Source organism: Zingiber officinale, chromosome 9B, assembly GCF_018446385.1.
Source record: "Zingiber officinale cultivar Zhangliang chromosome 9B, Zo_v1.1, whole genome shotgun sequence".
Taxonomy (NCBI): domain Eukaryota; kingdom Viridiplantae; phylum Streptophyta; class Magnoliopsida; order Zingiberales; family Zingiberaceae; genus Zingiber; species Zingiber officinale.
The window spans coordinates 117231697-117248723 of NC_056003.1; the positions used below are offsets into that span (position 1 = coordinate 117231697).

General features: G+C 38.4%; 1 protein-coding gene, 1 non-coding gene and 1 pseudogene across 2 annotated transcripts; all 3 read left to right on the top strand.

Annotated features, from left to right (window-relative positions):
* The first annotated feature begins 7565 nt into the window (after positions 1-7565).
* On the top strand, positions 7566-7740 carry LOC122025928 (annotated as a pseudogene).
* A 626-nt stretch (positions 7741-8366) lies between these two features.
* On the top strand, positions 8367-8438 carry TRNAP-CGG. The gene has a single exon. It is a non-coding gene; the product is annotated as a tRNA-Pro (tRNA).
* A 913-nt stretch (positions 8439-9351) lies between these two features.
* On the top strand, positions 9352-16979 carry LOC122023567 (probable ethylene response sensor 1). Its single transcript, XM_042581731.1, has 6 exons — positions 9352-9579; positions 10034-10979; positions 15529-15897; positions 15963-16229; positions 16341-16468; positions 16589-16979. The coding sequence occupies exons 2-6, from the start codon at positions 10074-10076 to the stop codon at positions 16722-16724; spliced, it is 1806 nt and encodes a 601-aa protein (XP_042437665.1). The 5' UTR covers positions 9352-9579; positions 10034-10073; the 3' UTR covers positions 16725-16979.
* The last annotated feature ends 48 nt before the right edge of the window (positions 16980-17027 follow it).

The following is a 17027-nucleotide window of genomic DNA, read 5'->3' on the forward strand; positions in this document are numbered from 1 at the left end:
AAAGTTTAAAATCAAGGCTAATTGTTATTTAATGAGCTTGACTAAATGTGTAAGAATGTCCTAATTGAGTTTAGGTAAAGAAGTTCTGGTCGAGTAGATTGAACAGAAAATCCTGGTTGAGTGGATTGGGTAAAAAAATATCTTGGTCGAGTGGATTGGGCAAAGAAGTACTGGTCGAGTGGAGGGTAGAAGTCTTGACAGAGAAAATCAGAATGTTGGCAAACATTCTGTGATCCATATCAGTCAATTGATGGTTAATACTAGTTAACTGGTATGTGGCTATTAAATTGTTGATGGCTGAAAATCCTACAAATCCTTAAGTACCGTTGAAGCTCATCAGTCAAATGATATAAACTCTAATCGACTGATGACTATGAAAAAGTATAAAGGAAATTTTGGAGCTTGGAGAGAATACAACTTGTTTATACTAAAACATTCTTAAGCTCTCAAAGTGATCTCCAAGCTTTCATACTTTCAATTTCTTCCTCCCAAACTCAATCCTTCATCTTGTAAGAGGAAAAGATCATCTTGTAAAGGTTTCTCCACCTTCGTATTTACTTCAAGAAGGAGAAGATCATAGTAGAAGCTTGATCATGTGTTCTTAGATTAGCCACCTCAAGGAGGTGGAGACCGAGTAAATTAAAGAGTTAGCATTGCATTCTTGTAATTTTATTCTAGCATTTCCATTGTTTTTGTTTCCACTAACAAGTTGTAGGTAGAAATCGAAGAGAAGCTATTTACCCCGCCCCACTAGTCGGACACAAAGGTCCTAACAATTGGTATCAGAGTGAGGTTTGCCTTGGAAGAGCTCACCGTCAACCAAAGCATTAAGATGACATTTCAAGAGGGATATAGCACCGCTCGATCACCTTTTCGATGATAACGATTTCACATATTAGAAAGATAGAATGAAGTATTACTTAATGAATGATATTGAAAATTATTTTAGCATTATAGATGGGTTTGAAAAACCATTGGATCCACTTAGAGGACCTATTCCAACCAAGGATTGGACGAAAGAGATTTCAAAGAAGGCTCAAGCCATAACAACCTTACAATGTGGGCTCTCCAAGGAACAATTAAGCAAGGTTGGTCCTTTCAACTATGCCAAAAAGCTTTGGGAAAAGCTTATTGAGTTAAATGAAGGATTGAGTGAATCAAGGAGAGCCAAGAGGGATCTCTTGGTGGGTCAACTTTAAACCTTCACCATGAAGACAAATGAAACTGTTAACCAAATGCACAATAGATTCAAAGACATAGTAAATGACTTCATGTAATAGATGAGAAAATTGACAACCAGGATCTAGTAAGGTATGTCCTTCAAGCCTTTCCTAGAAATAATTTATGGGCATCAATGGTTGATGCATATAAAGTTTCTAGAGATGTTTTCTTAGTTAAGATTGATGAATTATTTTGTGAATTTGAACTTCATGAACAAACTAACGTATCTTCAAAAGAGAAAAGTATAGCTCTTATTGTAGAAAAGAAGGATAAAAAGAAGAAGAAAGAAAAGAAGGAAGAATCCTCATCATCCGAGTCCGAGCAAGAATCATCTGATAGGGAAGAAGAAATATTGGCTAGTGAAGTAGTTCACTATGTCAAAAAGATGATGGGAAAAACAAGAAGGTTCAAAAGGAAGGATGTTAAGTACATGTTTCAACCCTCAAAAGGTAACTCTACTACAAGTTTCAATTGCAATACTAATGTCATGTCATTTGTTATAAATGCAACAATAAAGAGAACATCAAGTCAAATTACCCAGAATTGAAAAAGAAAGAAGAAAAGGAGAAAAAGAAGGAGAAGAAGGAGGAGGCCATGGTGGCCCAAGCTACATGGGAGACCCCAAGCATTAATTCATTGGATGAAGATGAGTTATGTCATGTCACCCGACACATGACATTTATGGCTTTTGAAGATGATAAGGAAGCTTCAGGTCAAGAGGAAGCTTCAAGTGAAGAGGAAGCATCAAGTGAAGAAGAATCTGTTGGTGCGGTTAGCACTAACGGTCTAACTCAGGTTTTGATGAATGACAAATCAGGTTAAGTTAGGTGTGTCGTGATCTAACACTCTGATCGAGTGTGCATGCTAAGTACAGACAGGTCAACGGGTTGACTGGATGTCTGGCACGAAGTCCAGCTAGGTCGACGGGCTGACCGGATAGCTGGCGAGAAGTCCAAGCGGGTCGACGGGCTGACCGGACGCTTGGTAAGAAGTCCAGCTAGGTCGACGGGTTGACCGGATAGCTGGCGAGAAGTCCAGACGGGTCGAAGGGCTGACCGGACATCTGGCAGGTAAGTAAAGGTAAGTCACTGGAAGGGAGTGACTGTGAGGACGCGTTCCCGGGAAGGGAGCATTCGGCGTCGATCCGGCTTAGATCCATTTCGGATATCTAAGTCGAGATCGTGACTAGATTCCGGTCTCGGAAAGACAGAATCTAAGTCATACTTCTTATACTAAACTCAAAAACTGTGCTAATACTTTATTTTGCAGGATCTATTTGTCTCGGACTAACCTTGTTTTGCAGGAAAGTTGTTCGCTGGAAAAGGTGGTCCGGGCGCCCGGAGGGGATCCGGGCGCCCTGGAGGCAAAAATTATCCTGATCGCGCGTCGCCACTTGGAGCTCGCTGGTTGGACTTGCCACGTCTCACCAGGGCGCCCGGAAGGGATCCAGGGCGCCCCGAGCTTCATATAAAAGATGGGGCGGAGGCAGAGCTGGAGACACAACGATCAACTGAGAATCTACTGCTTGCTCTGCTGCTCGACGCTCCTGTGACGCCGCGAGGCTATTCCGACAAAGCGCCTTCTTTATTTCTTCTTCTCTTGTCGGTATTTTAATTCTGTCAATTCTTGTACTTAATTATTTTGTAATCATCATTCGAATTGATAGTGATTGCCCAACGAAAGTACTCACGGAGTACGGGCCTTAGAGTAGGAGTCGTCACAGGCTCCGAACGAAGTAAAAATTACTGTGTCTGTTCTTTTAAATTCCGTTGCGCTTAACTCTTTTCAACGTTGTTTTTCGAATCGATATTCACCCCCCCCCCTCTATCGAAATCTCACGATCCAACAAGTGGTATCAGAGCCTGGACTGCCAGAAGGTTTAACCACCGACTGTGCACAAGAGTTATGGTCTGATTGAACCATGTGAGTACAATATTGACCTCGAACAAAGAAAGTGGGGGTTCCTATGTTCGGATCAAGATGACGAGACACTAGGCAGGAAGTCCTAGTTGCGGCTAGGCAATGAAGTCCTAGTAGGTCGGGTGGACCGAGGGGCAGGAAGTCCTAGTTACGACTAGGCAAGGAAGTCCTAGTAGGTCGGGTAGACCGAGGGGCAGGAAGACCTGGTGAGTCGAGGATCGGACGTGGAAAGCCCGTGGTCCTTTGTTTGAGGGGGGATTGTTGGGGTTGCAAGGTTGTAAACATAGTCCCACATTGAAAACACATGGAAAAGATCATGGGTTTATAAGAGAAAGATATCTCCATTGGCATGATGCCTTTTGGGGAGAGTCCAAGAGCAAAGTCATGAGGGTCTAGGCCCAAAGTGGACAATATCATGCTATTGTGGAGATATCTAAATTCTTTTCGATCCAACAGATGTGACAGGCGGCCTTTCGAATTCAATGGTTGGATCTTCTTCTAGGTTTTTGTAACTCTGGATCGGATGACTGTTATCGATCGACCGCGAGGTTTATAAGCATCGCGTGTGTCACCATTGTCTTCACTTCGTGTGTCGTCGTCTTCGAGCTTCCCGACGACGCTTTGCTCCCTCTTCCTCTCTGATGACCTTTTTTGTAAGCTTCCTCTCCCTTACTCGAATCGTTTCGTTGTTCTTAGCGTCCTCTCTTTCAATCGAGCTTTTTCGTTGTTCCTCGTTGGATATTTTGTTTCCAATGGCAAGCTCCTCACAATCCCCGCCATCGTCCCTGGGTTGTGGTACACTTCCACCGAGTCCAGGTTCGACGGCGGCGACACTAAGTGTTTGAGAGCCGCTTTTGAAATTCCATCTGATTACCAAATCAGTCTTCCGTCGGCTTTCGACAATCCGAACGAGCCGCCACCGGGTTTTTTTATGCTTCTTTAGGGACCAATTTACCACCGGTCTGCGGTTCTCGATCCACTCTTTCTTTTTTACTGTTTGCAAATATTTTTGTATTACTCTTCATCAATTAATGTCGAACTCTTTTCGCCTGCTGTGCAAGGTCGTCATCCTGTTCTGCCTGCATGGCATTCCTCTTACTCCTCGGCTCTTCCACTATTTCTATTATCCCAAATTGTCCAAGCCAGGGATTTTCCTCTTCCAAGCCTGAGTGGGCCTAGTCTTTTTTGATAAGATGTCATCCTCCAACGGGTATTGGAAGGACTACTTCTTCTTCGTTCGCTTTCCCGAGCGGTCGGACTTTCTGACCAACTGACAACTAGAAGTGTCGAACCCACCAGAACTCAAGAAATACAAGAGCTGATCGAACTTCCTCCATGTAGCTTCGAGCTTGGCCGGTCAGAAATACCGCATCCACAAGTTGTTGTTGGAGGGTGTCCTCTACGTGTTCAGCTTGAGTCCGATCTGCACGAGACTCCCGACTAGTCTAGGTATGCTCTTTCTCCTCTCAGTCTTTGAATCTAACTGATTTTTCTCTTTCTTTTGCAGCTCAAATCATGTTGCACCCGTGTCTGGCCGGCAAATGCAAGCTTGCGGATGTGGAGATAAATGTCACGGTCGTAGCCGAGTTAGAGGGTCGTGGCTTGCAACTAGTCGGCTCGCAAGAAGATTCACTCGAAGAGAGCGCGGGAGCACCAGCTCAAGGGAGCGAAGGAGTAGCTAGGCGGGCGGCTGACAGTGCAGCGGTTGGCGCAGCGAATCCTCCACTAAGACAGCTTTTCGGTGATTCTAGTCGGTGAGGCCTCAAAATTGGCTTCTTCCGGGGAGCCACTGAAAAGCTGAAAAAGCCGTCGCGCAGAGGTTGTCTCCCGATCCGTTTCTTCTACGATGCGAACCCCAACCAGAGCTAGCCCACGCCTTCCATCCGAGCGGGGTGAAACCTCGACACCTACTGCCCAAATGGCGGCCGCTCTTCATACATACCTGTTGTCTGATCAGACGTCTTCCTTGTCCAGGCTGCCACAGGGAACCATCTGCGATGCACCAGTTTCCTTTATACCGCCTCCATCTCTACCGGAGGCTCAGAAGTCTTGCATCCGACCAACATCAGCGTCTCAGGCGGCTGGCAGAGCAACTTCAGGCCCGTCTGCTCCGAGTGGCCGACGCCACATAATGGCAGTCATCCATCTCCTCGTTTCAGATGCAGGCTACGTTCCCACAGATGGCGCCAAAATGATCTTGTCCGAAAGAGGACGAGTGGAAAGCTGGGAGGTGGCGGCTTTGCTCACCGGGCGTAGACCTTGCTCCGTTCTGCAAAACAGATGGCGTCAGTGCCGAACCAGAGAAGGGGTCCTCAGCGTTGGCCCTCCGACACTCAAGTCAGTCACCGGAATGTGGAGCAAAAGCAAAGCAATAGTAGAATTATGCTCAAAAAGTAAATTAAGCGTACCTCCGCCGATGATGGACCCCCTTTATATAGAGTCCTGGTGGGCGACGTACACGCTCCTCATGAGCACGTTCTCCGATATGATCGTGGCCACATCCTCTAATACGTTCGTGGCCACATTCTCCAATATGTTCGGGGTTACGTCCTTCACTATGTTTTATGAAAAGATGTCACGAGGACCACTGTCCTGTTGCTTGGACGAGCGGGTCACCCGCTCAACCAGGACTGCGCTCTGCCCACGGTCAAGTCCCACTGCTTGTCCAAGCGGGTAGCCACTCGGTCGGGAGTCCTTCGCTCTGTCAGCTTCGGTTGACATTCCGTGCAGTTTGTGTAGTAACATGCATTCCTCTGTTCGGCCAAAATGATCCAGTCTCCCTCATTGTCTCGATAATATGACCTGAGCGCCTGCCTATGGTATTCTCCCGAGTAGGAAGGATTGTCCGCTCGGACAAGTCCCCCGCCGATCGGGCCCTACCTGTCCCGACCCGTCGTTGCATTTATCATCCATTCAACTCTTTGACATTTGGATATTGATCATCTTAACTTTGACCTCTACCCTAACAGTTAATCTCGTGTCAAATGGGTCTTCTCCTATCGTCGCATCAATGCATTTCATAATTTGTTTCATGCATTTAAAATTTTATATTGGATGCCATAGTTAGATTCTGAACCATGAAATAAGAATTTATAAAAACAATAAAAACTTATATTGGTCTCCCAAAGCAAAGCGACATCCAGAAGACAAAGAACTATTTTCGTATTTATCGTCAAGAAAATCACAACGAACCTCGTCGACAGATCCACAAATCAAATCCTATAACCTTTTAGGTGTTCTTTTCTCTTATTTTCTCTTTTTGTATTTCTCTCTTGCTTTTCTTTTTTTTTTTTGTTGTTTTTTTTTTAATAAATGACTTGATGCTGAAATCCACCAGGGGATATGATAATTTGCCCCAATTAAATATGGGTAATGTGCACATCCTAGCCAATTTCACATCCCCATTACCAACAAATAGATCATTAATGAGTAATGAAGATAGAGATGAACAATTAGTTAATAACCGAATCCACTTAGCCATTTAAATTAAACTTTAACAAATCAATTTTTGTTATCTATCTAACCAAACTAATTGAATTTTCTAATAAAAATAGAACAAAATAAACTTGTAAAATACCAATTAATTTAATCAAAAATTAAAATAATTATTTTTTCCATTATTAATTAATTGATGATTAACAATTGAGGTGAACGATTGATTATTAAATAATCTATTCAGTTTGATATGTTCAATCAAATTTAGAATTTTTTTTTTAAATCGAGACGGACCGATTTGATTGAAATAATCAATATTTAAAAAAAAAATGAATTAACCAAATCAAACTTTTAAATTCATTCGATTCGATTGGTTAATTTAATTTAATCAACCTTTTGCCATCTATCACCCTTAATGAAGATGGTAGATATTTTTTTAAAAAATCAAACTCTACTTTGCGCCATCATATTTTTGTAAAATTGAGACTTTGAATAAATCTTTTGTTACTAGTTAATCCTATGTAGTATATTAAGTATCTGGATGCTTGATTTAATGGTATGATTCTCACTTTGTGTGCAGGTCATGCCCTTTTGAGTTTTTTATTATTATTTATCGATGTTGTGCCTTTTATTTAATTTTCAATTAGTTTATCAAATTATTTTAAATAATTTATTTCATATTATTTTAAAAGGTTCTTATAAATTCAAAATAGTACAAATTAACTTTTAAGATTGATCGATTAATTCGGTTGACCGACTTTCACACCCCCAAGGAAGATGGTAGACAACTTTTTTGATTTACATTCTTTAAATCAAACTCCACTTGTGTCAACTTATTCTTGTATACTAACTAATGTTGGATCATTGACAAACTAATTTAAATAAACCCCAAAATAAAATTGGCGTTAATGTCTATATTTTAGGATTGGTAGTACCATGAGTGAAAAAAAAATTATAAATATCTTGAGTTGGTAATATTAAAAGCATATATTTCTCAATTTTTTATTTAAGATCAAGTATAGTATCTGTTCTTATCAGTTGAATATCTGATATAAAAAATTAAATTATTTTTTTATGAGAAAGAGTCAGTTACAGTAACTTACTGTTGGGGTTCTCGAGTGTTATCCTTGCGTTGCACTACTGTATGGATTTGATGTACCCTTTCCAAATCTAATTTATGAGTCTGGAACACTAATTTACGTGTATTCATATATTATATTACACACATAACACGTGTCTGTGATGACTAATATATATTAAATATTGGGTGTTTGATCTAGTGGTATGATTCTCCCAACAACTCGAACTCCTCTGTTTTTTTTTTTTAACTATCTTGCCCCCTTTATTTAACTTTCAATTAGTTTATAAAATTATTTTAAATAATTTATTTTATATTATTTCAAAAAGTTCTTCTAATAAAAATTAAATTTTAATTTTTGTCTGTTAATTTTTTTTAATCGACCTTTTGCTCACCCACCTTTTGAGTTTTTTTTTTTATTGATTTAACATCCCTCTTCATTTAACTTCCAATTAGTTTATAAAATCATTTTAAATAATTTATTTTATATTATTTTAAAAGGTTATTCTAAATTAAAATTAACTTCTAATTTTGGTCAATTAATTTAATTTAATAGACTTCTACTTACCCCTGGAATCTGGATAAAGATGGTAGACAACTCTATTTAAATCAAACTCCGCTTTGTGCAATTATGCCATCGTATTTTTCTTAAAATTGCCTTTGGATAGACTATTTACTAGTAAAATAGTCTCCATAACTATATTTAATATCTGGGTGTTTGGTCTAGTGGTATGATTCTCGCTTCGGGTGCGAGAGGTCGTGAGTTCGATTCTCGCAACACCTCTTTTTAAATTTTTTCTTATTTATCAATGTTCCCTTTATTTAACTTTCAATAATTTATAAAATTATTTTAAATAATTTATTTTATATTAATTTAAAAGGTTCGCCTAAATTCAAAATCATAAAAATTAATTCAATTTTATTTTTAACCTACCTTCTACCTCACAGTTTTATTTTTTTATTATTTAATGATCTTGCCTTTATTTAACTTTCAATTAGTTTATAAAATTATTTTAAATAATTTATTTCATATTATTTTTAAAAAAATCTAAATTTAAAAGGGTAAAATTAACTTTTGATTTCGAAGTTTGGACTGTTAATTTGATTTAGCTAATCTTCTGTTCACCCTTTTAATTTTTTTTTATTATTTAGCAATCATGTACCTTTATTTAACTTTCAATACTTTGATAAAATTAATTTTTATTTTATATTATCCCAAAAGATGCTTCTAAATTTAAAAGGTAGAGAGTTTGATTCTGATACCGTCCCTTAAGTTTGTTTTTCCTTTTATTTAATTTTCTCTTATCAAGGGTGTTTAAAAAAAACTCAAAACAACATTCGATAATATTTTTTATTTTAATTTTTTTATTTTAATATTATTATAATAATTACGGAATACTTATTATATATATATTTTAAAATAAATTAGTTCAATTTGATAAAAATAAAAGTACTATAATAATAAAATAAAAGTATTTTAAGATAAAATTTTGATAGATGATACCTCCTTTTAATTTTTGCCCAAAATCATTTTGTGAAAAATTGAGCTTTCTTAATCGTTCAAACCAATGGACGCCTGTTGTCGAGGATGGCTGTTTCAAGATTCGTGTCGATACAATCTGACGGTGTGAATCTGATGCATTTGCGGCGCTACGTAGCGTAGCCGGTGCCATCTCCAATCAATCGTCTCGTTAAATGACGGCCGAAGAAGACTCGCCAACTGACTTGGCAGAAGAGGCAACGAAGCTGCCGGCGGAAGAGCGAAGAAGAATCAAAATCAGGAAAGATTTCTTCTTCGGATCTCTCTAGCCTTCTCTACATCCTCGAAATCTCACTGAAACTTCCAGCTTCGTTTCGCCCCCCAATCGATTCTGATCGGAATACGGCAGCTGGTCGACTCATTTGCTACTGAGAGGTTGTTCCAGGTCAATCTCCTCTTTTGCTTCTGCCCTTTGCTTATTCGCGCTCCGCTTCACTATTTCAGCTGTCCGTTTTCTGTATTACGCGTTTGGTTTGGTTCGACGCCGGCGATTGATAAGTGTCTTGGGTTAGGTGTTCTTTTGCCTCAGCATTAGGGTTTGATTTGTTTGATTGTTCTATTTGATGATTTCTTTCTTTAATTTGTCTTTGAAATGTTTTCCACTGAAAAAAGTGCCTATTTTGTTGCTTCTAAGCTTCCCAGAGTTGATTGCTTCTGTTTCTGTACCATAGTTTTCCCTTCGGCTTTAGATTTGATTCCTTGCTGTCTAGCATGTCTTACTATTTGAACACAATAATTATGAAGAAATTTGCTACCTTTCACTTTGAAATTAGGATCTAGCCTTTGCATGATACACCTTACCAATGTTTTCCATTTTTTTTTTCTTTTTGCGGTTGCAGAATGTAGTAGTAGTTCTCTGGTTCCTGCAGTTGCCCTGAGATGGAGGGTTGTGACTGCATTGAGACACAGTGGCCTGTTGACGAGCTTCTAGTGAAGTACCAGTATATATCAGATTTCTTTATAGCCCTTGCCTATTTCTCCATTCCTCTCGAGCTCATTTATTTTGTGAAGAAGTCTTCCTTCTTCCCGTACAGATGGGTGTTGATACAGTTTGGTGCCTTTATTGTTCTTTGTGGAGCAACACATTTGATAAATCTATGGACTTTCAACATGCACACGCGAACTGTCGCAATTGTAATGACTGTTGCGAAAATCTCGACGGCTGCTGTATCATGTGCAACAGCTTTGATGCTCGTTCACATAATTCCGGACTTGTTAAGTGTGAAGACAAGGGAGTTGTTTCTAAAGAATAAGGCTGAGGAACTTGATAGAGAGATGGGCATCATACGGACACAAGAAGAAACAGGGAGACATGTTAGGATGCTTACTCATGAAATAAGAAGCACACTTGACAGGCATACAATATTGAAGACGACACTTGTGGAACTAGGTAGGACTTTGGATCTTGCAGAATGTGCACTGTGGATGCCGTCAAGGAGTGGCCATAATCTTCAGCTTTCACACACTTTGCACCACCAAATGCCACTTGGGTCTGTTGTTTCCATTAACCTTCCCATTGTCAATCAAGTATTTAGTAGCAACCGGGCAATAAGAATTCCACATACATCCCCATTGGCAAGGATAAGGCTGTTGACCGGGAGATATGTGCCACCGGAAGTTGTTGCTGTCCGAGTACCACTTTTACATCTGTCAAATTTCCAAATTAATGATTGGCATGAGCTTTCTGCAAGAAGTTATGCTATTATGGTTCTAATGCTCCCTTCAGACAGTGCAAGAAAATGGCATGTACACGAACTGGAGCTTGTTGAGGTGGTTGCTGATCAGGTAACCAAAACTTTGTCGCAGTTACTATCAGTTGCCTTTCATCTTTTGAGTACAGGGGTATTCCTTTGGGTGGTCTTTTTCTTAAAATGAAAACAAGGTAAAATTAGGGAGGTTTTTTTTTTCTTAAGAACTTTACTCTTCACGTGAAATGGATACTGATTTAAATGTATTTTCTCATTTTTGGACATAAGCACCTCACTTCAATCCATAAAATTTTACTATGGTTGAATGCAACTTTTGTTCTAATTGGGGTTTGGCAACTTGTTTATGAGGATTACAATCTATTAATGAAAACAATTTATTGGCAATACATTTATAGTGTGGTTCTTCCAAGGGAAGAAAAGGAAATAAAGAAAGTGATAGAAATATTTCCTCAATGACATTTTACTTTGTGTCCTTTAGTGACAACGAGGGAGGGAGGGAATATTGTTTCCCTTTGATTTGATTGGAAAACTCACTTTCACATGCAATGGAGTTTAAGTCTAAATTTTAAAAGTGAAAAATGTTTTTTTCCTTTTAAATCTATTTTTGATTAATGCTATTGTTATGTTTCTAATAAACAGTTTTAAAAATTCAAGTTCTCTTTTCCCCTCCAAAGAAATAGTCGATGAAAAATATTTCATAATTCTTCTCCTATAATATATTTTCTACCCTTTTGTTTCCCAATCTCAAGTTGTCTCCTTATTTATAGGAAATAGGGAAGTTTGTGTCGTATCTGACTCCATGCAAAGCAATTTGATATATATAATGCTTTCCATGGTTTTAATATTTTGGTCCATGTCACTTGTTACTAAGAGGTGAACGCAGGTCAAGTCTGGCTCATTATCAAACCATTAGGAGATATTTAAGTCTTATATATATGGTTTAATAGGCAAGATTGAAGATTGATAGAGTGGAATAGCTGTTATGTTCAAGAAAACTTATCCATAATTGATGCCAGAGTCGAGTATGCCAGATGCAATTGGATCCAAGTTGCATCAAATTTGGTCAGGTTAATTTTTTGGTTTTTGTGCTAGGTTAAACATAATTAGTTAAATGAGCATTCAATTGTTGAATTAGTGACTATACAAGTTTGGCTAAATGAGTTAGTGATTTGAGTTTGGAAAATAAAAAGGTAGGAGGTAGGAATATCAATCAGCATGTTGCTTAGAGTTACATCTTTGAGAGCATTAATATCAGGTTATTATTTACTAAATATACATATTAAGTTTAGAAAAGATGACATGTTGTAGCAAAACAATCCATTACTTAGGTGGTTTATATATATACACACACACAAACACTTTACCCTATAGACCGTACGCTGCGAACTTGGTCCGCGACAACGTTCTTTTTTTTTGTTTATTTTTTTTAAGCTTGCAGGTATGCAATTTAGAATTTTGCCTTTAGGGTTTAGGGGTTGAGTTATAGTATTAAACACACAAATTTTCAAACCAAAATTTCTTTTTAAGGTGTGCACAAAGTGTGTGGTATAAGGTATGTAGGGTATCATCCCTACCCACCCACACACACACACAGAGAAATGATATCCTGCACACCCTTAGGTGAGCAACCATGGGCGACATTCGACGTGGGCGATCTAAGGCAGCGTTGTGACAAATCTCATCTCTTTCCTCTCTCATCTGCATGCAGCAACTTTTCTCTCTTTTCTATTAAATTAAAATAAAATTCTTTCTTCTCCTTTAATTGCATGCAACAATCACTGTGGTACTGATTTTTAAAAACCAGCACCACAACTTAATTACACCAGCCACCGCTGTGGTGCTGTTTTAAAAAACACCATCAAGGTGGTGTTATTTTTATCAGCAACACCTTGTGTTGATTTTTAAAAGCCAACACCTAGGCACATTGGCTGGTGCTGTTTTTTAAAAAATACCTTGGTGTTGTTTTTAAAAAATAGCATAAAACCAACACCACCTTAGTGTTGTTTTTAACGACATCACAGTGGTTGTTGCATGCAATTAAATGAGAGAAAAGAGAGAGTTTTATTTTGTTGCATGCAGATGAGAGAAAAGGGATGAGATTTGCCATAACACCGCATCAGATCGCCCATGTCGATGTTGTCCAGAGTCGCTCACCTAAGGGTGTGCATGATATATATATATATAAACCTTTATGTTGGGTCAAATTGGTTCAGGTATCCATAAAATCAAGACCCACCATTACGAATAATTCTCATATGAATTTAATATAATAATTTTCTTCCCAACTTGACATTAGAGGCTAGAGTGGATCTTTTCTAGGATTAGGATTTCTTCTCAATCCTGTTAGGAGGACATGATTTTGATTGGATGGCACAATGACCCTTTCACCACAGGCTTTCACTTTTGTAAATAAACCTTAAATATCCTACAATGAAACCCACACTTATACATTGCCTCCTCCCTCTTCCTTAGGCAATCAATCCCTTTCTAGAAGCTGCATGTAGCTAAAGTTGAGGCATCACTTTAACTGACCGAGAATATGTAAATGATGACCACAGAAGCAGTGACAGAAAAAACTTGAAGTTGATATCATGTTTAGAGATCTTCAGAGTCTCCTCCTTGCTGCCCCTACTGCTACTTTTTTCTTCTCCCTCCAGGAAAAAAAACTCCTCCAAGTCAGTGTGGTAAGAAGCTACAGGAGCATAATCTACACACTATGATCTATTTTAGGAAATAATGAAAGAAGCTGAAGTTGGTGATCTTCATTGGAGAAGCACTCAAGGAAAAGAGCTCTGGAAGCAAGGCTGTAGGTTTTGACATCTTGAATTTTATGCTTTTGTAGTTGGACTGGCTCATTATGGAGTAAAAATAACTATTCATCACAGTTGTTCCCAGCATGATTACAAAATGGAAGCTCATGCTCTGAATATTTGTTAGCCTGGAGAAGTTGAATTTAGTTAAATCAGAGAATCCATTCTTGAGGCTTAATCACTGGCTTAGCAGTGACGATACATCCTTAGAAATATCCCTCTTCCAAAAGCATCGAAGTTTTGAAGAAAACACCTGACAAAGTGACCTGAATTACTTAAATCTGTTGAGCACAATCCACCTGGAAAGGATCCATCCCACAAAATTGCAAGATTAATTGTGAAGGCTGAAGACCACAAATTACACTGGTTCTGTAAAAACTAAAAAGGGGTCACTTCACATCTGAACATAATAGATAATGCTCAAGTTTGTAGGCTTCAGATGTTGTTCTTGCAACTCAAAGAAAAGGAATAGAGGCTGTGCATTAGGCTTCTGGACAATGCATTTACCAGTTTTGATGCAAGTTAGGAGAGAGCCTTTATAACTCCCTTATGTGGATTCTTCCTAAAAGGAGAACTAGATATGACAAAAATTTACTATAGATTTCCAGAAAAGGTGATAGAGCTGAATCAATCGTAATCTTCATCTCAAGTTTTCTTCTCACCTCTTCTTTGCCTCTAGTTAATGTAATGCCAAAGTAGATAGATTGAAACAATTATTTTCATCATTTTCATCTTATTTTCCTGTAGTTGTTCAATGCTAGATTCTTTATCTCATCATCTTTCATCCATATTTTTATATTGTGTTGGATTGAGATGGAATTTGCCATATCCTTATTCTTTATCTCATCATCATCTAGATTGGATGAACATTTGAGTGTTTGGGTGGAGATCCAATTACAATTTCAAGTTTTGCATTTTAATTAGGGTCTCAATAAGTCTTTATCCACGTTGCATGTGAACTTTGATGTGATACGGCAAAATGTCATATGGATGTCATGTCATGTTTTTAGTAGGGGTTAGACAAATGGAGGCTAGATTTTAATACATTTTTTATAGACTAATTTGAAACTTTTTAAGAGTTTTGTTATATATGAGAAAACAGGTAAACTAGGCTAGATGTTTATGGATTAACTTGTAATCTTCATATATTAAGAGTTTTGTTATATTAAGAGTTTCTTTTGATTTGATCATTTGAATTTATTTTAAAAACATAACTCTCTTTGCTTCTATAGCATTATCTTGTAATCTTCATATATAAACATCATTTCTGATTTACTTTTCAATATACCAAAGTTTATTGTTATGGATTACCTGCTTCTTTCTATTCACACCTAACAACTGTGTTTTCAATGAATAGCTACAGTTTTCAACTCAATGATGGACCATCTCTATTCTTCCATTCGCAAACTTTGAATATCCTTAATCCATGAAATATATCTGTTGGATATTGAAAGGTGCTGTAGGCTAAACATGAGTCATTTAAATTGTTCTCAGGAGTTTATAACAATTAGTATGTAATTTCTTGGATAATGGGAGTTTTATAACAATTGAAGGGGAGCCTTGGCGCAACGGTAATGTTGTTGCCATGTGACCAAAAAGTCACGGGTTCGAATCCTGGAAACAGCCTCTTGCAAAAAGCAGGGTAAGGCTGCGTACAATGGATCCTTCCCCGGGACCTCGCATGGCGGGAGCTTCGTGCACTGGGCTGCCCTTTTTAATGGGAGTTTTGTTCTACGAGCTTTATCAGTTCTATGATGTCGAATGATAGTTGTTTGTATTGTTCTGAATTTTCTTTTTGGGTTTGATTTCGTCCAGGTAGCTGTTGCACTTTCACATGCTGCCATCTTAGAAGAATCAATGCGGGCACGTGACCTTCTTATGGAACAAAATGTTGCTCTAGATTCAGCTCGCAGGGAGGCTGAAATGGCCATCCGTGCTCGCAATGATTTTCTAGCTGTCATGAACCATGAAATGCGAACTCCCATGCATGCAATAATTGCTCTTTCATCTCTGCTTCTGGAAACTGAGCTAACTCCAGAACAACGACTAATGGTAGAAACTGTTCTAAAAAGTAGCAATCTTCTAGCTACACTTATAAACGATGTTTTGGATCTTTCTAAGCTCGAGGACGGGAGCTTTGAGTTAGAGATTGCACTTTTCAACCTTCATGCAGTTTTCAAAGAGGTCGGTTCTGTTTTATAGCTATTAACGTTTACTCGAATTACCTATTCATATCAATTAAATTGCAGGTCACTAATTTGATAAAACCAATAGCCGCTGTGAAGAAACTCTCCATTTTCGTGACATTGGCATCAGACTTGCCCTTGTATGCTGTTGGTGATGAAAAACGGCTCCTGCAAACAATACTTAATGTTGCTGGCAATGCGGTTAAGTTTACAAAGGAGGGCCATATATCAATCCAAGCAACTGTTGCCAGACCAGATTCATTCAGAGATCCTCGAGCTCCTGAATTTTCTCCAGCTGTTAGTGATGGGCATTTCTATCTGCAAGTGCAGGTACATTGACATTTGTCTCACAAGTCAACTCATAATGGCTTAGAGTACTCACATGCTGATATTTCAATCTAGCTAAGTAATCTTTTACCTTAATACGATGCTGCGATGCAGGTCAAGGATACTGGTTGTGGAATTAATCCTCAAGACTTACCGCAGCTGTTTACCAAATTTGCACGCCATCAGAATGTCGGAAACAAAGCCTACAGCGGCAACGGACTTGGCCTTGCTATTAGCAAGAGGTGGTATTACTACCATGAAATACTCTGCTGAAATTAGCACGGTTTCTCATTCTTGTTAATTCTGGTGTTTGATACTTCTTTTTGTGTACCTTTTGATACATTTTCTAATTTCATAATCAGGTTTGTGAGCCTCATGGAAGGACAGATCTGGCTGGAAAGTGAAGGTATAGGGAAAGGTTGCACCGTTACATTCATCGTCAAACTCGGGATTTGTGATCAAAGTAGTAACCTGAAACAAACTGCACTCGTTTCATGACAAATTCATGAAGATGTAAATCCCTTCAGCTCGAAACCTACCTTCACCCATGGGAAGGAACAATTTCCTGTAAAGATGCACTAACCAAAGAAGTGCATGATTTCTGTGATTAAAGTTAATGTCAAGATTTTCGTGGTCGCAGCAAACATCTGATACTTCATGTAACGTATTTCCGTCCACTTTGTTGTTTATCAAACCTTTGTGATGTAGAATTATATCGTCAAGTAGTGATCTTTTCTAACAGGTAGACTATCATATATTGTTGTTTGGGCATCTCTTCAGGCAAACCTATCATATTCTGTA